Consider the following 25367-nt stretch of genomic DNA (forward strand, 5'->3'; position numbering starts at 1 on the left):
TCAGGGAATACCTGTAAGGAAGACAACAGCAAGTCATGGTACGTGGTGAGGTGTGAGAGTGGGCACCTGTGACGAGTGGAGTTTCACAGGGGTCAGTCCTGGGACCAGTGCTATTTCTGGTATTTGTAAACGACATGACAGAAGGAGTAGACTCTGAAGTGTCCCTGTTTGCGGATGATGTGGTTGATGAGAAGAATTCAATCGGACCAGGACCAGGCAGAACTACGAAGGGATCTGGACAGGCTGCAGGCCTGGTCCAGCAACTGGCTCCTGGAGTTCAACTCCACCAAGCGCAAAGTCATGAAGATTGGAGAAGGGCAAAGAAGACCACAGACAGAGTACAGTCAAGAGGCCAGAGACTACAAAACTCACTCAAGGAAAAAGATCTTGGGGTGAGTATAACACCAGGCACAGACAGAGTACAGTCAAGGGGGCCAGAGACTACAAACCTCACTCAAGGAAAAAGATCTTGGGGTAAGTATAACACGAGGCACATCTCCTGAGGCACACATCAACCAAATAACTGCTGCAGCATACAGGCGCCTAGCAAACCTAAGAACAGCATTCTGATATCTTAATAAGGAATCGTTCAGGACTCTGTACACTGTGCACATTAGGCCCATATTGGAGTATGCAGCACCAGTTTGGAACCCACACCTAGCCAAGTACGTAAAGAAACTAGAGAAAGTGCAAAAGTTTGCATTAAGACTAGTCCCGGAGCTAAGTGGTATGTCCTACAAGGAGAGGTTAAGGGAAATCAACCTGACAACACTGAGGATAGGAGAGATGGGGGGACATGATAACCACATATAAAATACTGAGAGGAATTGACAAGGTGGACAGAGACAGAATGTTCCAGAGATGGGACACAGCAACAAGGAGTCACAGATGGAAGTTGAAGACTCAGATGAATCACAGGGATGTTAGGAAATATTTCTTCAGTCACAGTGTAGTCAGGAAGTGAAATAGTTTGGTAAGTTTTGTAGTGGAGGCAGGATCCATTCATAGCTTTAAGAAGAGGGATAATAAAGCTCATGGAGTGGGAAGAGTGACCCAGTAGCGGCAAGTGAAGAGGCAGGGACAGGAGCTGTGACTTGATCCCTGCAACCACAGCTAGGTGAGTACAACTAGGTGAGTACACACTCATGCACACACACACACGCACACTACACGCACACACATACTCGTGTGCTCATGTTTGTAAGTGTATACATATTTGATTACAAATAGGTAATCACATGTGCACAGATACTGTGACCATACAAACAGGATAGACAAAAAGAACAAGACACACTATATGCACCTATACAAGTTTCCTACCGTGATTTCCACTGACTCATACACTACACACAACTATAGAAGTGTCCTATCATTTCCACTGACTCATACACTACACACAACTATACAAGTGTCCTATCATTTCCACTGACTCATACACTACACACAACTATACAAGTGTCCTATCATTTCCACTGACTCATACACTACATACAACTATAAAAGTTTCCTATCATTTCCACTAACTCACAGAAGATATACTATACTGATAAAATATAGTGCATTACTACACGAGGATAACAAGATACAAAACACACACAGTTTATACAGGTGTTAGTTTTTCCATCATCATATCAATCTTCATCTTATCTGAGATAGTGAAAAAAGTACAGTACAGAGTATATTTTCACCGATTCATTTCTTTCTGTCCAAAGGTTAACAGCACTGGGTAACCTTTCCTTACAACATACTCCAGTGCATCACAGGTTAATAATACCATAACTGTGTATATTCTCATTCTTTCCTCCACACACTCTAAAATTACCTTGACAAGTTCTATTCCTCTTCTCCTGAAATAAAGAATAAAGTACTATAATATTATATGCAACTTATTACTGAAATATTATATATATATATCAGAGAATATAGACCATGTATTTTATTGTCAATTTATGTCACAATAAATAAGAAATGTTCAAGTTTATGTTCAATATTGGACCAATTTTTAGCAATCTTAAGCCTCTGCAGTTTTCAATTTAGAATATCACTTAAATACTATATGAAAAAGAAAAGATTAAAAAAAATTGAACATGAAATTAAATACAACTTCAATAGTCCTCATGAATACTATTGCTGCTTTCACATGGTAGTTTTTTTCTTTTCTGTGATCATCCAATCAGAGAGCTGGGCTGGAGATATTACCTTCAACAATATGTAATTGACTATAACCATTTCACTGATATGAATATGCTGTATATACAGTATGATCAGAAAATTAGCAATTTGTTGTTCTTCCAATTTACTTTTTAAATTGTGGGGACAGAATTTTACAAAAATGCCCAGATGCTGTACCCAACTCATCCAATTAAATGCAGTAAAACTCAGGATATGAGGAACTACAGTATATACAATATTTTGAGAGAAATGTGTCCAGGAAAATATTCTGAAAGCTTAAGATAGCCAAACACTAGATTCCTCACATTTTAAGTAATGAAATATGTTTCACACTACATATTAAAAACCTAATGCAGTGGATATTATAAAACAGATTTCTTCCCAGACACTCACTTGCATTCAGCATTCAATTCTGCTACTCCAAATTTTTGGCACTTTTTCTCGTTGAACCAGTATCCTATAATCTTAGGCTTGTTTACTGGGTGCTCCATTCTGCTGCTCCAGAGACTTCAAGAATCAAAAGTAAGAAACATGATTAATTCAAGTTAATTAATAAATTGCATTTAAAATATTGTACTTCTGAAAAATTAAAAAGTCTTATGAGAATGGTTGTACTGTATATAAAACAGCAGCTGTCTGATAGGCAATTATCCTGACTCCTTTTGGATGCTTGACTCCTACCACATCTGCAGAAATACCTGGAGTATACCTGGAGAGGGGTCCTGGGGGTCAACGCCCCCACGGCCCAGTCTGTGACCAGGCCTCAGGGTGGATCAGGACCTGATCACTCAGGCTGTTACTGTTGGCCGCATGCAAACCGACACATGAGCGACAGCCCAGCTGGTCAGGTACTGATTTCATTTAAAAAAGCAGCTAACAGCACAACTGAAATACCTATAAATTTTCTGCAAAAAGGTGCACAAGTAGGATTATCTCCAGATATTACTACAATTCTTTTCAATAAATCACTTGAGCAAATTTTTCCTGACATTCTTCTAAAATTTGCAAGGATAACACCCCTCCACAAAAGGTGATGATCCAACTGTTAATATGTACACATACAGACCAATTTCTAACCTACCAAACTATCATAAATATTTGAGGAAGTAACTGACATACAGCTGTACACTCACGTTCTCAACTAAAGCACAACATATACAACAACCCGCAAGTCAGACTGAAATGTGGTCATAATTTTCTTTCTCATATGTGCAGGGTATCTGTGTATTTTTCCAGTCACCGAATTATGCCTTTTTATTCTTTAACCCTTAAATGGTCCAAACGTATATATACGTTCACGCGTGTAGCACCCCAAACGTTTATATACGTTTTCTTTGTCATTCATTCAACATTGCCACGATAAGCCTGAGTCACCTAGACATGAGAGAATGGGTGTGTGCACTCACTGCATGCCATATTAAAATAATTGGGGATGCCTGGGTACCATATGCTCTTTTTTCCTATTAAAAAAAGACAATTTTTTTTCTCTAAAAAAATCTGGGGTGCTACGCGAGTGAACGTATATATACGTTTGGACCGTTTAAGGGTTAAAGCACAATATGCTTAATCCTTGCAAATTTGAATTCAGAGCTTAACCCTTAAACTGTCCAAACGTAGATCTACATTTTTTTCAACATTTGAAAGTATGTAAAAAACGTAGAGCTTCTTTTTCTTTTTTTACATTTGAAAACGTGTAAAAAAAAACTTTGATCTACATTTTTTTGTTATATTTGAAAATATGTTAAAAAACGTAGATCTACTTTTGGAGCACTACGCATGTGAACATAGATCTTTCCAGACAGTTTAAGGGTTAAAAAAAAAAAAGTGATCCAATCTTAAAAATGCATGAAACAGTTTTTTTCAGGACTTGAAAGAAATAAGTATCCCATTGGACTTTCTATAAAGTAGCTTATACATGTCAATTACCCTAACTGTTAACTGCACAGTACTCCACTTCATAAAGTTGTTGGTTTTGATCGGAAAAAGGTTTATACCTGGATGATGACCATAAGCTCATCCTTAACATTGAAAAAAAATATACAATTTTGCTAACAAACCACATCCATGGTTAAATATCAGAATAAATGAAACCAGTGTAGAAAAAAATTTTGATGGGAAAATTCTTGTGTAATAGTGGGCAACAAATTGAAAATTAATGTTCATATCCAACACCTAGAAAATGTACAGAGAACCTTCACAGCGCACATAACGGAGATAAAACACCTCAATTACTGGGAGTGCTTAAAGTTCCTGAACCTGTATCCCTGGAATGCAGGCGGGAGAGATACATGATTATATACACCTGGAAAATCCTAGAGGGACTAGTACCGAACTTGCACACGAAAATCACTCACTAAGAAAGCAAAAGACTTGGCAGACGATGCAACATCCCCCCAATGAAAAGCAGGGGTGTCACTAGCACGTTAAGAGACCATACAATAAGTGTCAGGGACCTGAGACTGTTCAACTGCCTCCCAGCATACATAAGGGGGATTACCAATAGACCCCTGGCAGTCTTCAAGCTGGCACTGGGCAAGCACCTAAAGTTGGTACATGACCAGCCGGGCTGTGGCTCGTACGTTGGATTGCGTGCAGCCAGCAGTAACAGCCTGGTTGATCAGGCTCTGATCCACCAGGAGGCCTGGTCACAGACCGGGCCGTGGGGGCATTGACCCCCGGAACTCTCTCCAGGTAAACTCCAGGTAAACTCCAGGTAAACACCTATGAACAAAAGTAACAATAGTTACAAGGACTCTCTAAAATTCAATACACATTATGTTCCATAATCCACGTTAAGATAAGATTTGTTTGGAATTTTAACCAGGAGGGTTTGCCACCTAGGATAACCCAAGAGACTCGGTTCATCATTGAGGATTATCTGTTTTATTTTCATTGTGGTCCTTCAGTCTTGTTCCCCAGGATGCAATCTACAACAGTCGACTAACACCTAGGTACGTACTTACCGCTAGGTGAACAGGGACAACAGGTGTAAAGAAACATGCCCAACATAATGCAGTGTGTCATTGATGTCTGCTAGGCTTGTGTACCTTGTACATGTACTTGTAGAAATGATATTATTATTATTATTATTATTATTATTATTATTATTATTATTATTATTATTATTATTATTATTATGTTTCTACCCAGCCAGGAGTTGAAACATGGATACTTTGTGTAAGGCAAAAAAGTTACCAACCGAGCCATGGAACCATCACAAACTTTAATTATAAGCCACACATATTGCCTTTAGTCAAGTCTAAACCTTCTGCTGTAGCTGTATAAATATGTCATTCATACATACTACTGTACACCCCACATATTAAAAACAATATAGTGGAATGCTGATGCTGATCCAAAACATTTTATAAGCAAGTTTATTCAGGTAAAGGCACACATTCATACAGTTACATAAGTTTTCATACATAGTAGCATATGTGTAGATTACCTAGGATAACCCAAGAAAGTCAGACAAAGTGATTTATTTCCATTGGGTTCCTTTATGGAAAACTGTAACAGAACACACCTAGGCATCACTAGGAACAAATAACTCTATGCTATCCCTCATTTTCATTTCAAGAACCTGAGAAATTCTATGCAAATAAAGAGCCAAAAAATGTGGAATAACTCATCAAATGAATTAAAAATTTGTAATTACTTAATGAATTAAAATTCAGGCCAAAATACCTTACAATACTGTATTCTACTGCCTCCCAATACCTTATATATTACTCCAAAGCATCATCTTATAAACTACTGCACTGCCGAATTTCAACTTACTGTATTTTACTGCCTTCCATTCCCTTACACTACTGCCTCACATTAAGAGTCAGCCAAGCCTTGTCTTATATACTACCATCTTGTCTTATCTTACCCCACAGGCTAGAACTGTATTGCCGGACACATTATGTTATAGTGTACCTTAAATACTACTGACAAGACTCGCTCTACTGCCTGCCTTACTTCACACATACTGCCTTGCCTCACCAGTTACTGCCTTGCCTCACCAGTTACTGCCTTGCCTCACCAGTTACTGCCTTGCCTCACCAGCCACTGCCTCACCACAACAATCACTGCCTCACCACACCAGCCACTGCCTCACCTCACCAGCCACTGTTTCAACTCACCAGCCACTGCCTCACCATACCAGTCACTGCCTCACCTCACCAGCCACTGCCTCACCTCACCAGCCACTGCCTCACCTCATCAGCCACTGCCTAACCACATCAGCCACTGCCTCACCTCACCAGCCACTGTTCCACCTCACCAGCCACTGCCTCACCTCACCAGCTACTGCTTCATCTCACCAGCCACTGTCTCACCTCATCAGCCATTGCCTCACCACATCAGCCACATCAGCCACTTCCTCACCTCACTAGCCACTGTTCCAACTCACCAGCCACTGCCTCACCTCACCAGCCACTGTCTCACCTTACCAGCCAGTCTCACGTCATCAGCTACTGTCTCACCACACCAGTCACTGCTTCACCTCACCAGCCACTGTCTCACCTCACCAGCCACTGTCTCACCTCACCAGCCACTGTCTCACCTCACCAGCCACTGTCTCACCTTACCAGCCAGTCTCACGTCATCAGCTACTGTCTCACCACACCAGTCACTGCCTTACCTCACCAACCACTGCTTCACCACACCAGCCACTGCCTCACCACACCAGCCACTGCCTCACCTCACCAACCACTTCCTCACCTCACCAGCCACTGCCTCACCTCACCAACCACTGCCTCACCTCACCAAACACTGCCTCACCACACCAGCTACTGCCTCACCTCACCAACCACTGCCTCACCTCACCAAACACTGCCTCACCACACCAGCCACTGCCTCACCACACCAGCCACTGCCTCACCTCACCAGCCACTTCCTCACCTCACCAACCACTGCCTCACCTCACCAAACACTGCCTCACCACACCAGCCACTGCCTCACCTCACCAACCACTTCCTCACCTCACCAACCACTGCCTCACCTCACCAAACAATGCCTCACCACACCAGCTACTGCCTCACCTCACCAACCACTGCCTCACCTCACCAAACACTGCCTCACCACACCAGCCACTGCCTCACCACACCAGCCACTGCCTCACCTCACCAGCCACTTCCTCACCTCACCAACCACTGCCTCACCTCACCAAACACTGCCTCACCACACCAGCCACTGCCTCACCTCACCAACCACTGCCTCACCTCACCAACCACTGCCTCACCACACCAGCCACTGCCTCACCACACCAGCCACTGCCTCACCTCACCAGCCACTTCCTCACCTCACCAACCACTGCCTCACCTCACCAAACACTGCCTCACCACACCAGCCACTGCCTCACCTCACCAACCACTGCCTCACCTCACCAAACACTGCTTCACCACACCAGCCACTGCCTCACCTTACCAGCCACTGCCTCACCTTACCAGTCACTGCCTCACCTTACCATCCACTGCCTCACCTCACCAAACACTGCCTCACCACACCAATCACTGCCTCACCTTACCAGCCACTGCCTCACCTCACCAACCACTGTCTCGCCTCACCAGCCACTGCCTCACCACACCAGCCACTGCCTCACCTTACCAGCCACTGCCTCACCTTACCAGTCACTGCCTCACCTCACCATCCAGTGCCTCGCCACACACACAGTCAAGTCAGCACAGACAGTAAACTCACCGCCTCCTCCTCCTCGCCTCAACACAGATAAGCTACAGCTGGCGCCTCCCACTCCACCTCTCACCACCAGTTCCAGCCACTTACCACCACTCTCCCACCAGTTAACCTCACCTTCCCTTATGGTACAACCTCATACATACATACATAACCTAACACCACCCCTCACAACATATTAATTAAGCGTATCTTAAGAAAACTAACCTTATTATTGTACATCAACGCCCCAATGTAAACTAAAAAAAATGTAAACAGGAAACTCCAGTTTAATGTGTATTGTATAGTGTTGTTATCTTTATTTTTTTTTTTTAATAAGATTTTGTTTGTATTTTTAACCCAGGGGGTTAGCCATTCATGATAACCCCCATTAAAGTAAGTGCGTCATGGACGACTGTATCTTATTTCCATTGTGGTGCTTTAATCTTGTCCCCCAGGATGCCACCCACACCATTCGGCTAATACCTAGGTACCTACTTAGTGTTAGGTGAACAGTGACGGCAGGTTTAAGGAAACATGCCAACGTTTCCACTTGTGCCGGGGTTCGAACCATGGACACAGTTTGTGAGCTGTGTGCGCTATCAACCGAGCCACAGGACAAATATTCTACAATGCTTGTTTTTCAATTCAATTCAATTTTACACGTTATTATGCACTCCCATGGAAATAAACAACACTGAGTTATAGTACATTAATCTAAATAATGTATTATATATATGGGTAATTATAGAGATTCGGTCCTTATGTAAGTTTAGCCATAATTTATTCCTGAAAGCGTTCAACATTAGGTTTGTTTTGTCATGGACATTACTTTACGTTGTTTAAATATAAGAAACGTAACCTAACATAACGAAAGCCAACCTAATCCAGCCTTAAATAACCTTCAGGTAACATAACCTTACTCAACCAGCAGTAGATATGGGACCAACGTACCTGTTTACGTTTAATTTGTTTTTGTTTAGGTTCGCTATGATTGACCAGGAGCGCCACTACTAACCCTTGGTTGACCCAGACGTGCTGCACGTCGCATAATAAATGTATTATTGTTGCCAATGTCCACCCCCCCCCCCAAAAAAAAAGGATATTTTGGACAAGAAATAGCAGTTTTTGCTGGGATACAGATAACATTGTTGTATTAAAAAAATGTGATTTTTCCAAAAGGACCGGATGTTCACGTTAGCCTTATCATTGACAACTCGTTGGTATTCCCATACCTCAAATACATCCATGTGTGACCATAACACACGTGTAAGTTTATTAAGGTAATACTACTACTACTAATGATGATAATAACATCTTTAGTTCAACAAGTTCTGTTCAAGATTCGCCGGTATAATCGCCCGACCCGGGCCTTTTCCAAGAGGTGGCCTTAGTTTAATATGTTTATTATGCACCCCATACCCATCCTGTGGGCGGTAGTCAAAAGATTACAGAGGTACATAATTGGTCCAGGGACTGGACTCCAAAGTTTTGATAGCTGAGCAAGTTACAGAGGTAATGAATTCACAATTTACAAAGGTAATGAACTCACAAATTACAAAGGTAATGAACTCCGGGTAGGTCTAGTCACAATCATGACAAGTTACAAAGGTATTTACAGATTACAGAGGTACGTAATGGATCCAGGGACTGGGTCCCAAAGTTTGGATGGCTGAACTAGGTACAAGGTAATGAACTCACAAGTTACAAAGGTAATGAATACTGTAAGAATGGTTACTTACGTTTATACATGGCTACAATCATGAACAAATTATAGTGTAATAAGCAATTCACACTTCCTCACCCGGTCACAACTGTAGTGAGTTATTGGTGCAAATATTGATTGTTGAGTCACACACACACACACACACACACACACACACACACACACACACACACACACACACACACACACACAAATTCACACACACACACACACACATAAACACACACACACACACACACACACACACACATACACACACATACACCAAGAGGCCACAATTGGAAGTTGAAGACACAAATGAGTCAGAGAGATAGTAGGAAGTATTTCTTCAGTCATAGAGTTGTAAGGCAGTGGAATAGCCTAGAAAATGACGTAGTGGAGGCAGGAACCATACACAGTTTTAAGACGAGGTTTGATAAAGCTCATGGAGCGGGGAGAGAGAGGGTCTAGTAGCAACCGGTGAAGAGGCGGGGCCAGGAGCTAGGACTCGACCCCTGCAACCACAAATAGGTGAGTACACAAACTCATACACACACACGCACACACACTCATACCGGTGAAGAGCAACCGGTGAAGAGGCGGGGCCAGGAGCTAAGACTCGACCCCTGCAACCACAAATAGGTGAGTACAAGTAGGTGAGTACACACACACACCCACTCATACACACACACACTCATACACATACACACACACACACACACACACACACACACACTCTCAAATACAACAGGCCTAGTGTCTAATCGACATGTGCCTAGGACAAAATGGTAACTAACACGCACACACAAACACACACACAAACACACACACACACACACACACACAAGCACTGGACAAGCACCTAAAGTCAGTTCCTGATCAGCCGGGCTGTGGCTCGTACGTTGGTTTGCGTGCAGCCAGCAGCAACAGCCCGGTTGATCAGGCTCTGATCCACCAGGAGGCGGGGGCGTTGACCCCCGGAACTCTCTCCTGGTAAACTCCAGGTAAACACACAGGAGCTTGGACTCGACCCCTGCAATCTCAACTAGGTGAATGCACACACACACACACACACACACACACACACACACACACACACACACACACACACACACACACACACACAAACACAAACACACACACACACACACACACACATGCACACATGCACACATGTGGTAATGCTTTATTTACAGCTAGCAAAGTCAGGGTATTTCTCCAGAATGGTCTGCAATATACCACTGTGGATAAAATACTTATCCATTTCTTGAACATTTCTGAGTGAGTTGTTTCTAAATTCATTAATTTTATCACACTCCAGTACATAATGACGCAGGGTGTGACAATAGTCCATCTGGCAAAGTTTACATTTCGTTTGGTCTACATCTGGTGGTGGTGATTTAGGGCCCGGCCTTGGTTCCTTGTTCCTATGTCTGCCATGGGAGGAGGTACATGTACCTCCTCGTCTTCTGGGACCAGGTGTCCCCAGGCCTAGCCCCATTCCCTGCCTCCACGGGGCTCGGAGGGGTGAGCTAGGCACCTTGAGCTGCCACAAACCCCACCCACACTGGGCTCGAAGGGTGTAGCAGCTGCATAGCAGCAGACGATGTCAGGAGGTGCAAAGGCAGCAAGCACTACAGGATCTTTTTGGAGTCACACCCAGCTTTGAACATTAAGCCCGAGCGCTGGGGAAGCTCAAGAATGCCTCTTGCTATGTGTTGAATACTCTTGGAGAGATTAGCTTTGGTGAGAGACGAAGGTGAAGTGGGGTAGTGGATTGATTACATCAGTCCACTACCCTTGATGCAATATAATCAGTCAACACGAAGTGTGATGAATTGATTACATCAAACTACCTTTCCACTTCGTTTCCTTGTCTCCCACCAAAGCTGAGCTCTTCAAGAGTGTAATTCGTCCCTGTTGCACATGTGTCTTATCAACTTGTCGATAATATATACTATCTGTATCAGGGGGCTCTTAACCGGGGGTATCCATATCCCTTGGGGGTATGGGACTCGAGCTCTGAACAATTTTAAACAAAAAGTTGTTAGATTAGAATAAACTATCACCGATGTCAATACGGATTGAGAAGCACTTTTGGTGTGAACAGATCGTTGCTTACCCTAGCTTGACCTTGTCGGTTTAGCGCTTTCTTTGATTATAATAATAATGATTATTACCCTAGCTTGGTGATAAGAGTAATGAAATTTTTGGTTCCCTTCACGACTATTTATCTCTGTGAAGCAGGATCCTCTGCATTATTGTACCTTAAATTAAAATGTTGAAATCGACTTGATGTGTCAGATGACATGCGAGTAACATTATCAATAACTATACCTCGATTCGATGTTTTGATCGCACAAAAACAGCAGCAAAAATCTCACTAGATGTAGCTAGGCCTGTGTATGTGTGGTATTACCTGGAGTTTACCTGGAGAGGGTTTCGGGGGTCAATGCCCCCGCGGCCCGGTATGCTGTTTTTCTATAAATAAATGATAAAAAATCCTTCTGATTTTCTTGCAGCTGTTCCTAGCTATCCATGTGGAAAATTGCATTTATCTGAATGTAACTAATTATGTACATAACAGTAAATGATAACAAAGATAATTATTATTTATCAATGTTACATAGACAAGTAGGAATTTGGGACACCTAGGTTGCAAAAGATGTCCCCCTTCGATACCTTCCACTGTCATAACCACAAGTTGCTCTGGACCTATTAATTAAATGAAATATACATACACCAGGAATACTGGTAAATATATAAATTTGTGGACTGTATATTAAAAATAATAAATGGTTATATATATACACAATTAAATAACAGAAGGAAAATATATCTTAATATCACTCACCAATTTGACTGGAGATTAATGTGTATCATACTCAGAAAACCTCACTCTAACTAAATCTATGAAAATAATGCTGGCCAGAATTACACACAAATCTAGAAAGCTTATCTGAGGTTCCTGGAGCTGTCTTGTCCAGTCGTCTGATATCTCAAGTTATGCAGGAATGCACATCCACCAATTTTGCCTCCTATTTGAGAGGTGTCAACACAATTTTAACCTCTAGAGCACGAAAAATTCTTCCCATTACACCAACGTTTGTACAAAATTCAAAACCAAGATGGCGAGTGTCTTTTCTTTTAAAAATACACTTATTAAATACAATATAGGGCATCTATTTAACTATAAATTACCGTATTTCCGGAAAATATACAGTATTTTCCACAATCCATATGAAAAGTAAAACCAAGCTATTAACATCTTCTGAATTCATACTGGTACCTAATAGGACTGGTGATGATATCGACAGTCTGGCGAAGAGAGTATGGGGACATATTGGGCAATCCATTGGGTTATATAATACTTGAGAGGGTTGTCTGCCGTCGATGCACAAGCTTAGTTTAGTTTAATATGTTTATTATTACCCATCCTGTGGGCGAGATGAAGGTACACACTATGTGGCTGTTTCACTTGGATATCATGTGTTGTATCTCGGCAGCCAGGTTTTATACGACGATGAGCAGAAATAAGTCCCTGATTGATGGATTCTCAGGGCAGAGTTTTCTAACGGGGTATTTGTTGGCATTATGATCATGATGGTGGGGAGGGGCTCTTGATATAAGACATTGCTGTTAATTTAATAACATTGTTATGAATCGCATACTCAACCTGTGGACGGTAGTCAGAGAACACACCTAATGAATTCAGGATCTGGGCATCACAGGCAGGAACACACAGCTATCTACCTGAAACACTTCTCTGCATTAACTGTGCTGTATGACCCTTGTAGGTTTACCTGGAGAGAGTTCCGGGGGTCAACGCCCCCGCGGCCCGGTCTGTGACCAGGCCTCCTGGTGGATCAGAGCCTGATCAACCAGGCTGTTACTGCTGGCTACACGCAAACCAACGTACGAGCCACAGCCCGGCTGGTCAGGTACCGACTTTAGGTGCTTGTCCAGTGCCTGCTTGAAGACTGCCAGGGGTCTATTGGTAATCCCCGTTATGTATGCTGGGAGGCAGTTGAACAGTCTCGGGCCCCTGACACTTATTGTATGGTCTCTTAACGTGCTAGTGACACCCCTGCTTTTCATTGGGGGGATGTTGCATCGTCTGCCAAGTCTTTGGCTTTCTTAGTGAGTGATTTTCGTGTGCAAGTTCGGTACTAGTCCCTCTAGGATTTTCCAGGTGTATATAATCCATAATATCATGTTTAGCTATAATACAAGTATAGTACTTGTTATTAGTATTATCGTTAATCTTGTTATATTTAGTTTCGTTTAATATCTTTAATATGCAGCCAAGAGAATGAGAGAATACAGTATATATAGTAGATACAAGAGGTCACTGATGTACATCAGGTGAAGGAGTCGGTCATTTAACAGTCGTGTCACCAGTCGCATGCACAGCACAGCTGTTGCACATGACTTCTTTCGAAAGGAAGAGGACACGAGGACGTTCCAAGGATACAACCGAGGACTCTGGTGAGAAAATGTGCAACGCAGATCTGGCGAAGCTGCGAAACCACTCACTGGATTCATCGGATAGTGAGACAAGTGAATCCAGCCGGGCCAGTCAAATAGGGATGGATCAAGAGATGCCCATCCTAACTACAGAAATACTGGATTGCGAAGGTTGGCAGGAAATACGATCCTCGAAGTCCAAGAGGAGACAGTGCTTCCTTGCCTCAGATCGGGCAAGACAAACCATCCATAGGTAACAAATTCAAGACTACAATGCTCTTCACCAACTCCAAGACTGAGGCACTGATTACCTCGACTTTTATATATAGTTCTAAAGTCTTCCCACTATGTCTTGGATTTGTATTAATAAAGCCACTGGATGGCGAAACGTCTACAAATACAAAAACTCAAATATTGCACATGTGTCTAATTCTTCATTCTGTTGGTATTTTGTACCATTCATTTACAACAAATTCAGGTTGATCAATAAAGAACATCACAACTCTCATTATGTTGCTATAATTCACCTCGAGAGGAAATACGTGCTGAAGATGTCAGTGTGTCCGAATCTGTAAGTGCATTTTATTCTCACTCCTCGAAAGGGTTGCCAAATGAATTTTTTAAATAGTACTCGAATCTTGCTTAAAAACGCGCTAAACTTACGTGATAAGATTTCATTCGGAGTTTTAACCCCGGAGGGTTAGCTACCCAAGAACGTTAGTGCGTCATCGAGTCAGGACTGTCCGTCTTATTTCCATTGTGGTCCTTCAATTTTGTCCCCCAGGATGCGACCCAAATCAGTCGACTAACACTCAGGTACCTACTTACTGCTAGGTGAACGGGGACACCAGGTGTAAGGAAACATTCCCAATGTTTCCACCCGGCCGGAGACTGAACGATGGACACTAAGTGTGTGAAGCGAGAGCGTTGCCTACCAGGCTGTAACACTATTAGTTACAAAAGATTCCGGGGCGTGGTAGGCATGTGTCCCTTGGTCTGGTAAACAACGCTCTCGCCTCACACACGGAGTGCCCGTTTACCTGGAGTTTACCTGGAGAGAGTTCCGGGGTCAACGCCCCCGCGGCCCGGTCTGTGACCAGGCCTCCTGGTGGATCAGAGCCTGATCAACCAGGCTGTTGCTGCTGGCTGCACGCAAACCAACGTACGAGCCACAGCCCGGCTGATCAGGAACTGACATTAGGTGCTTGTCCAGTGCCAGCTTGAAGACTGCCAGGGGTCTGTTGGTAATCCCCCTTATGTGTGCTGGGAGGCAGTTGAACAGTCTCGGGCCCCTGACACTTATTGTATGGTCTCTTAACGTGCTAGTGACACCCCTGCTTTTCATTGGGGGGATGGTGCATCGTCTGCCAAGTCTTTTGCTTTCGTAGTGAGTGATTTTCGTGTGCAAGTTCGGTACTAGTCCCTCTAGGATTTTCCAGGTGTGTATAATCATGTATCTCTCCCTCCTGCGTTCCAGGGAATACAGATTTAGGAACCTCAAGCGCTCCCAATAATTGAGGTGTTTTATCTCCGTTATGCGCGCCGTGAAAGTTCTCGGTACATTTTCTAGGTCGGCAATTTCACCTGCCTTGAAAGGTGCTGTTAGTGTGCAGCAATATTCCAGCCTAGATAGAACAAGTGACCTGAAGAGTGTCATCATGGGCTTGGCCTCCCTAGTTTTGAAGGTTCTCATTATCCATCCTGTCATTTTTCTAGCAGATGCGATTGATACAATGTTATGGTCCTTGAAGGTGAGATCCTCCGACATGATCACTCCCAGGTCTTTGACGTTGGTGTTTCGCTCTATTTTGTGGCCAGAATTTGTTTTGTACTCTGATGAAGATTTAATTTCCTCATGTTTACCATATCTGAGTAATTGAAATTTCTCATCGTTGAACTTCATATTGTTTTCTGCAGCCCACTGAAAGATTTGGTTGATGTCCGCCTGGAGCTTTGCAGTGTCTGCAATGGAAGACACTGTCATGCAGATTCGGGTGTCATCTGCAAAGGAAGACACGGTGCTGTGGCTGACATCCTTGTCTATGTCGGATATGAGGATGAGGAACAAGATGGGAGCGAGTACTGTGCCTTGTGGAACAGAGCTTTTCACCGTAGCTGCCTCGAACTTTACTCTGTTGACGACTACTCTCTGTGTTCTGTTAGTGAGGAAATTATAGATCCATCCGTGGTTCAATCCCCTGCCGAGTAGAAACATTGAACATTGTCTCCTTATACTTGTTCCTGTTCATCTAGCAGTAAGTAGGTATCTGAGTGTTGGTCGACTGGTGTGGGCCGCATCCTGGATGGCTAACCCTCCGGGTTAAAAATCCGGAAAATTTTTATCTTCTCAGCGTATGTATGTAGCTGTTTCTTGTTGTGATTGTTAAGAAGGATGATATGCATCCAGAACTTACTTTTCATATGACTTCTTTCGGTAGTTTGTAATCATAGCAGCATTTACTATGCCTTCTCAGTCGGTATTTAATAGTCAAAACCGGTTACGCAGTTTTGACTTTACAATGTTCATGTGGCTAAACACACGTTCCATATCAGCGTTAGAATGAGGTACATCAACCACTGTTTAAGCTAACTCTGAAAGATCTTAGAAAGGGGTTTCTACTGTGGCATCCTTGTATGAAGATATTTCTGCCCAGTCTTAGCGTGTCAGAGGTCTCTGCCCACTGTGTGTGATGAAGGATCTTCCACTGAAACTAGATCTAGGTGCGAGTTGAAGCATCTTCAGTAAACAGTTTTGCAAGATCTAATATGAAAATCTTAACTGGCTGTAGACATTCACTTGCACTCAGACGTGACACTGATGTCATCACTCTAACGTGACATTGACTTCAGCACTCTAACATTATCTGGCAAGCGTAGACGCAGTTGTGTCACAAGCTGGTTTAGCTCTTAGTTATGATAATAACAATAATAATAGTAATAATAATAATAATAAAAATAATAATAGTAATAATAATAATAATAATAATAATAATAATAATAATAATAATAATAATAATAATAATAATATATCACAAGCTCCACTACAAGGTGTATGCACCTTCCAAGAATTTCTTCGTCATCAGCAAACTTGCAGGTTGACACTTCCTCTTCATAATAAGTATTTAAACTTCAAACAATTAGGATCCAAATATTCTTTAGTTTTTAGTTTAATATGTTTATTATGCAGCCCATCATACCCATGGTGTGGGCGGTAGTCAAAAAATTACAGACATACATAATGGGTCCAGGGACTGGACCCCAAAGTTATGATAGCTGAACTAGTTACAAAGGTAATGAATCATCTACACTCCTATACATGGTTACAATCATGAATAAGTTACAAAGTAATGAGCCACTGATGCGTCCACACCTGGTCACAATTGTAATGAGTTATACATACAAATGTTAAGTGGGTCATACACCCACACAAGCGCGCGCACACACATACACACACGAGGGCGCACGCACAGATACATGCACACGAGCGTACACACATATGCATACACACAAGCACGCATACACACAAGTACGCAAGAAAACAATTGGAAAAAAAGGAATTGAAAGCATCATGAAACCAATAGAAGACGACATGACCCAGCTAGAAAATTTTCAGAGAATAGGGGGGTTTGTAAAAAAAAGAACCCGGCCAGTGAAAATGACCTTCAAGGCAGAATCGACTCGAAACAGAATCCTGCAGGAGAAAGCATGATTAAGGGACATGCCGGCATACAGGAAGGTGTATCTAGACTGCAACAGAACACAAACAGAAAGACAGAAACTGAGAGAGATGGTACAAAGGTGAAAGGAGGAAAGAGAGGGGATGGAGAAGACAGACAGGAGATCCCAGACACAGGAAGATCAAATACAGCCTCCCTCACAACTTCCTATAGAAGCCTCCCAACCAGGTCAACCCCAGTGCAACCAAACACTCTAAACCAAAACACCCATGCAACATCCCATGCCCCCACCCACTGCATTACAAACCCAACCCCCACAGCAACCACCCATAGTTCCTTATAAGGTCACCCACTTCCCCAACCCCAATACACCTAACAGACCACAATCTTAGAAAAGAAGTTGAAGGTGTGGTATACAAATGCAGATGGAATAACAAATAAGTATGAGGAGTGGCACGAAAGAATCAAGGAGACATCCCCAGACATAATAGCACTCACAGAAACAAAACTCACCAGAATAATAACAGATTCAATATTTCCATCCAGATATCAAATCCTCAGGAAAGACAGAGGGAGAAGGGGAGGAGGAGTTGCACTGCTCATTAAAAACCAGTGGGGGTTTGAGAAAATGGAAGGAATGGACGGCACGGGCGAAAGGGACTACTTAGTAGGAACAATCCAGTCTGAGGGCCATAAGGGGATAATTGCAGTAATGTACAACCGACCACAGAACTGCAGGAGGCCAAGAGAAGAATACGATGAGAGCAACAGAGCAATGGTCGACACACTAGCCGAGGTGGCCAGGAGAGCACACATGGGGGGAGCAAAGCTACTAGCTATGGGTGATTTCAATCACAAGGAGATTGACTGGGAAAACCTGGAGCCCCATGGGGGTCCCGAAACATGGAGAGCCAAGATAATGGATGTGGTACTGGAAAACCTCATGCATCAACATGTTAGAGACACTACCAGAGAGAGAGGAGAGGATGAACCAGCAAGACTAGACCTTGTATTCACCTTGAGTAGTTCTGACATCGAGGATATCATGTATGAAAGGTCCCTGGGAGCTAGTGATCATGAGGTTCTGTGCTTTGACTACATAGTTGAGCTGCAAGTGGAGAGAGCAGCAGGAATAGGGTGGGAAAAACCAAACTACAAAAGGGGGAACTACTCAGGCTTGAAGAACTTCTTTCAAGACATTCAGTGGGAGAGGGAACTGACAGGAAAACCAGTACAAGAAATGATGGACAATGTCGCAACAAAATGCAAGGAGGCAGAGGAGAGGTTTGTTCCCAAGGGAAACAGAAATAATGGGAAGAACAGAACGAGTCCTTGGTTCACCCAAAGGTGTAGGGAGGCAAAAACTAGGTGTATTAGAGAATGGAAAAGGTACAGAAGACAGAGAACTCAGGAAAATAAAGAGATTAGCCGAAGAGCCAGAAACGAATATGCACAGATAAGAAGGGAGGCTCAGCAGCAATACGAAAATGACATAGCATCAAAAGTCAAGACTGACCCGAAGCTGTTGTACAGCCACATCAGGAGGAAAACAACAGTCAAGGACCAGGTAATCAGACTGAGGAAGGGTGATGGGGAATTCACAAGAAACGACCGGGAGGTATGTCAGAAGCTCAACACGAGATTTAAAGAAGTATTTACAGTGGAAACCAGTAGGACTCCAGGAAATCAGAGCAGGGGGGTGCACCAGCAAGTGCTGGATGAGGTACATATAACCAAGGAGGAGGTGAAGAAGCTGCTATGCGAACTTGACACCTCAAAGGCGGTGGGACCAGACAACATCTCTCCATGGGTCCTTAAAGAGGGAGCAGAGATATTGTGTGTACCATTAACAAAGATCTTCAAAACATCATTTGAAACTGGGCAACTCCCTGAGGTATGGAAGATGGCAAATGTAGTCCCAATTTTTAAAAAGGGAGACAGACATGAGGCACTAAACTACAGACCTGTATCACTAACGTGTATAATATACAAGGTCATGGAGAAGATCATCAGGAGGAGAGTGGTGGAGCACCTGGAAAGAAACAAGTGTATAATTGACAACCAGCATGGTTTCAGGGAAGGAAAATCCTGTGTCACAAACCTACTAGAGTTTTATGACAAGGTGACAGAAGTAAGACAAGAGAGAGAGGGGCGGATCGACTGCATTTTTTTGGACTGCAAGAAGGCCTTCGACACAGTTCCTCACAAGAGGTTACTGCAAAAGCTAGAGGATCAGGCACACATAACAGGAAAGGCACTGCAATGGATCAGAGAATACCTGACAGGGAGGCAACAACGAGTCATGGTACGTGACGAGGTGTCAGAGTGGGCGCCTGTGACAAGCGGGGTTCCACAGGGGTCAGTCCTAGGACCTGTGCTGTTCTTGGTATATGTGAATGACATAACGGAAGGGATAGACTCAGAAGTGTCCTTGTTTGCGGATGATGTGAAGTTAATGAGAAGAATCAAATCTGATGAGGATCAGGCAGGACTACAAAGAGACCTGGACATGCTACAAGCCTGGTCCAGCAACTGGCTCCTTGAGTTTAACCCTGCTAAATGCAAAGTCATGAACATTGGGGAAGGGAAAGAAGACCGCAGACACAATATAGTTTAGATGGCCAAAGTCTGCAAACCTCACTCAAGGAAAAAGATCTGGGGGTGAGTATGACACCGAGCATATCTCCTGAGGCGCACATCAAACAGATAACTGCTGCAGCATACGGGCGCCTGGCAAACCTACGGATAGCGTTCCGATACCTCAGTAAGGATTCATTCAAGACTCTGTATACCATTTACGTCAGGCCCATACTAGAGTATGCAGCACCAGTTTGGAATCCACACCTAGTCAAGCACGTCAAGAAATTAGAGAAAGTGCAAAGGTTTGCAACAAGACTAGTCCCAGAGCTACGGGGATTGTCCTACGAAGAAAGGTTGAGGGAAATCGGCCTGACGACACTGGAGGCCAGGAGGGTCAGGGGAGACATGATAACGACATATAAAATACTGCACGGAATAGACGAGGTGGACAAAGACGGGATGTTCCAGAGATGGGACACAGACACAAGAGGTCACAATTGGAAGTTGAAGACTCAGATGAATCAAAGGGATGTTAGGAAGTATTTCTTCAGTCACAGAGTAGTCAAGCCGTGGAATAGCCTAGAAAGTGAAGTAGTGGAGGCGGGAACCATACATAGTTTTAAGGCGAGGTATGATAAAGCTCTTGGAGCAGAGAGAGAGAGGACCTAGTAGCAATCAGTGAAGAGGCGGGGCCAGGAGCTATGAATCGACCCCTGTAACCACAAATAGGTGAGTACAAATAGGTGAGTACACACACACACACACACCTAGGGGCCAGGAGCTAAGACTCGACCCCTGCAACCACAAATAGGTGAGTACACACACACACACACACACACACACACACACACACACACACACACACACACACACACACACACACACACACACACACACACACACACACACACACACACACACACACACACACAGGGAAAGCCGAGAAGGAAAAATGACAGGACACAGAGCCCATGTACAATAGATAGTGAAACTGAAGAAAGGAAAGCTGAAATGGAGGAAATTAAATTGAATGAATGGATACACAAGGATATGCAGTGGGAGAATGAAAGGGAGAGGTCAGTCTTTGTGTATGGGCTCCAGGAAGTTGAAGGTGAAACATACGAAGCAAGAAAACAAAGGGAAAAAAAAGCAATTGAAAGCATCATAAAAGCAATAGGAGAATAAGTAAGTAAGTAAGTAAGTAAGTTTATTCAGGTATACACAAATACAGTTACATAGAATTATCATACATAGCAGCATATGTGTAGAGAACCTAGGATAACCCAAAAAAGTCAGACAGAGTGACTTATTTCCATTGGGGTCCTTTTACCTTATTATTATAGTATAAAGGTTATAATATTTTCTTAATATTCTACAATGAAGATAACATCTTATTATCATACTAAAAAGACTATCTGCTACACCAAGGTCATTAAGACTATCTACAATACGAGGGTCATTACAAGGAATAAGGTAAAATTTACACGTATGTTAGCTAAAAAATAGAAAATCATTCCCCTCTCTTTCTGTAGCTACATTCATCAGACACCTTTTGGCACTCTTCTTGAACTGGTTCACGCTATGACTGGCTTTGACATGTGCGGGTAGTCTGTTCCATTCCTTTATTGCTGTACAATAAAAGGTGTTTGAAGCCTGGCCACTGACTGTGGGTACTACAAAGTTGTGCTCTCTCCCCCTAGTACTATGATTGCTTTGGTTCCCAACCTTGACAAAATTGACAGCAAGATATTCTGGACATTGTTTGTGAGCAATTTTATAAACATGATTTAGCTTCAGTTGTTTTACTCTGTCTTCAACATTCAGCATATCCAACTGCTGTAATTCATCCTGGCCTACATGTTCTCTTGGTCCCAGCCCCAGGATGAATCTTACGATTTTGTTCTGGGTGATTTGCAGTCTATCTTTCAGTTTTTTTGTCAAGGCAGAGTACCAAGAAGAGCAAGCGTAATCCATATGGCATTGTATAAGGGCTAGACATAGGGTCCTGCGAGCCTCAGTAGGTAGACACTGTGCTTGTCTATACAGGAACTTCAGTTTGGCATTCGCTTTCTTTACTACACTGTTCCCTATCAATTCTCCTGACATGCATGGGTCAAAGGGGATTCCCAAATATTTTACTGATGAAACCAAAGTGATGGGCTCCCCATTACATTGAACATTAAAATTATTTACCCTTCTCAGTTTATGTTTCGTGCCAAAGAGAATGGCTTCAGTTTTCCCTAGGTGTAATGATAGTTTGTTGTCTACTAACCATTTGCTGCAGGACTCCAGTTCCAGTGTTAAAACATTAGCAATATCTTGTGGGTCTTTACCTGACACTAACAGAGCACTGTCATCTGCATACAGTAGGAGTTTGCACTTGACACTGATAGGCATATCATTGACATAACATAAGAATAATAAGGGACCCAGAATACTACCTTGGGGAACTCCACATGTTATCGGCAGGGGTTCTGATTCTGTTTTGTTGATTTTGACTATTTGTCTCCTGTTGCTAAGGTAGGACTTAAACCAGTCTACAGAACCTATACCAATAGCTTGAAGTTTATTACATAATATATTGTGGTTGACAGTATCGAAGGCCTTTTGCAGGTCTAAGGTTACCATGCCTATGAGGTTCCCCTTTGACATTTCAGTTCTCAGGTAATCCATCAGATTAATAAGGGAGGTGTCGGTTGAGTAGGATCTTCTAAAGCCCGATTGATAGCTATGGAGAATGTTGTTGTCATTAAGGTACTTAACTACTTGAGAATACACCGCCCTCTCTAGAATTTTAGATATTATACTGAGTATACTAACAGGCCTATAGTTGCTTACATCAGACCTACTATTTTTCTTGAAGATAGGAGTGACTCTGGCCTCCTTGAACCCCTCCGGTACTGTATTAGTGGTGATTGATAGATTTATTATGTGAGCAATAGGGATTGACAGTTCAGAAGCACCATCTTTTAGGAACTTAGACGGGATGTTATCAGGGCCTGTGCTCTTAGTTGGGTTTAACCTGCTTAGTTCTTTTTGAATAAAGTCATGAGATACACTTACTAGTTGACAACTGTTTGGGGTTACCCCTTTGTTGGTATAGTATGTTTGAAACTTATCAGAGTCTGTGTTAAAGGTATTTGATGCAGCTGGTAGTTTACTTACTAGTGTTGATGCAACAGATGTGTAGTAGGAATTAAAGCAATTTGCCACCTTAGATGTTTCGTGGCATACCTCATTATCGATAGTGAGTACTATGTTAGACCTATCTACTGGCTTATGGCTATACCCCAACTGTTTTAGTTGTTGCCAGAGCTTTCTGGGGTTATGCTTATACTCTTCAATTTTTGAGCAGTAGTGCTTTGCCTTTGCTCCTTTTATAAGTCTCTGTACTCTGTTCCTCACCCTTTGGAATTCATTTAGTGCTGCAATATCCTGTCTGTTTGCTTTAAATCTTTTTAGCAGCTGGTCTCTGAATTTCATATTATCTAATATCTCAGTATTCATCCAGGGTTCAGTTCTTCGTTTAATCCTAACCTCTTTAACTGGTGCAATATTATCAAGGATGGCAGTGAACATTGTTTTGAATTTTTCCCAGGCATCGTTTACGTCCGTGCAACTTGTTATCTCTGTCCAGTCACAATTGTGTAGCCTATTTACCAGTGTTTCTTTACTGTAGTTTCTAGTTGACCTCATTTTTATTGTCCTGTGTAGGCCTATCCTATCCCTAGTTATTTTCCTGGTGCAGTAAATGATGAAATGATCACTAAGACCTGTGGTAATGACGCCTGACTGACTAATGTTCTCAGAGCGGTTACAAAGTATGTGGTCAATTAGGGTGGCTGAGAACTGTGTGATCCGGGTTGGAGTATTAATTAGTTGAGTGTAACTATTTAATCCTAGAATTTGCTTATACCTTTTGCATAGCCCGTTATTTTGCTGCTGAAAACAGATATTAAAGTCGCCCAGTATTATTGTCTCGCAATTGTTTTCAACTCCGGACAAGACTCTGGAAAAGTCTTCTAAGAACTGGTCCTGGGTAGGAGGGTGGTAACTAGTTCCTACTAAGATGGGTTTGGTCTTGGGAAGCAGCACTTCAAACCATAGAATCTCCAGTTTATTGTTATTTAAATCAGGTCTTGGGTTGTAAGCTAAGTCATTTCTAATGTAGGCACATACTCCACCACCCTTTCTGTTCCTATCTAAGCGTTTTATATTGTAACCATCTATTTTGACCTCGTCGTCAGTCACCGTATCATCCAACCAAGATTCAGAGATGGTTATAACTGCCGCCCTAATTTTGTTAGCTAGAATCCTAATCTCTGCCAATTTAGGAAGAAGTGATCTTGCATTGACATGAATAAAGTGAAGGCCTGTTTTCATAAAACAATCATAATCATCAATATATAGCAATGGGTCATTTGTATTAAAATTAGGTAAATCAATGTCATCACTGCTAAAGGGTAACTGTGCCAAAGTGCATTTGTTACACACAAAATGAATTCTGGCACCGTTGCTATAATTGTACATACATCCATCATGCACCCACCCCTTACACATTTTACATAAGGTGCCTTTTCTGTTTTTCATGCGTACTTTAGTACAGTGTATGCACCTGTTTGGTAGTGTTTGAGATAATGATCCAGCTAGAAAATTTTCGGAGAATAGGGGGGGTTGCAAGAAGAAGAACCCAGCCAATGAAAGTGACTTTCAAGGCAGAATCGACTCGGAACAGAATCCTGCAGGAGAAAGCAAGATTAAGGGACATGCCGGCATACAGGAAGGTGTTATCTCGACTGCGACAGAACACGAGAAGAAAGGCAGAAACTGAGAGAGATGGTACAAAGGCGAAAGGAGGAAAGAGAGGGGATGGAGGAGACAGACAGGAGATCCCAGACCCAGGAAGATCAAATACAGCCTCCCTCACAACTTCCTATAGAAGCCTCCCAACCAGGTCAACCCCAGTGTAACCAAACATTCTAAACCAAAACACCCATGCCATATCCAGTGCCCCCAAACACTGCATTACAAACTCCACCTCCACAGCAACCACCCATAGTTCCTTATCAGGTCTCCCACTTCCTCAACCCCAATATACCTCCCAGACC

The 25367-nt window shown here is 42.8% G+C and overlaps 1 protein-coding gene across 12 annotated transcripts in view; it reads right to left on the reverse strand.

Moving 5' to 3' along the window:
- The window catches only part of LOC128694259 (inositol-tetrakisphosphate 1-kinase), a 64817-nt gene extending 55951 nt beyond the window's left edge, over positions 1 to 8866 (reverse strand). For 3 of the 12 annotated variants that reach the window (XM_053784285.2, XM_053784283.2, XM_053784284.2), the window contains exons 1-3: positions 4527 to 4576; positions 2566 to 2679; positions 1823 to 1847 (exon numbers count right to left, since the gene is read on the reverse strand). In XM_053784285.2, the coding sequence (XP_053640260.1) occupies positions 1823 to 1847; positions 2566 to 2679; positions 4527 to 4561 (174 nt within the window). In that variant the 5' untranslated portion in view covers positions 4562 to 4576. Of the gene's footprint in view, positions 1 to 1822; positions 1848 to 2565; positions 2680 to 4526; positions 4577 to 4669; positions 4894 to 5952; positions 6090 to 6319; positions 6343 to 7779; positions 7942 to 8784 lie in introns of those variants that run through there. The other 9 variants (XM_053784293.2, XM_053784286.2, XM_053784294.2 and 6 more) reach the window with 9 other exon arrangements.
- Positions 8867 to 25367: the final 16501 nt, after the last annotated feature.

Source organism: Cherax quadricarinatus, chromosome 43, assembly GCF_038502225.1.
Source record: "Cherax quadricarinatus isolate ZL_2023a chromosome 43, ASM3850222v1, whole genome shotgun sequence".
Classification (NCBI taxonomy): domain Eukaryota; kingdom Metazoa; phylum Arthropoda; class Malacostraca; order Decapoda; family Parastacidae; genus Cherax; species Cherax quadricarinatus.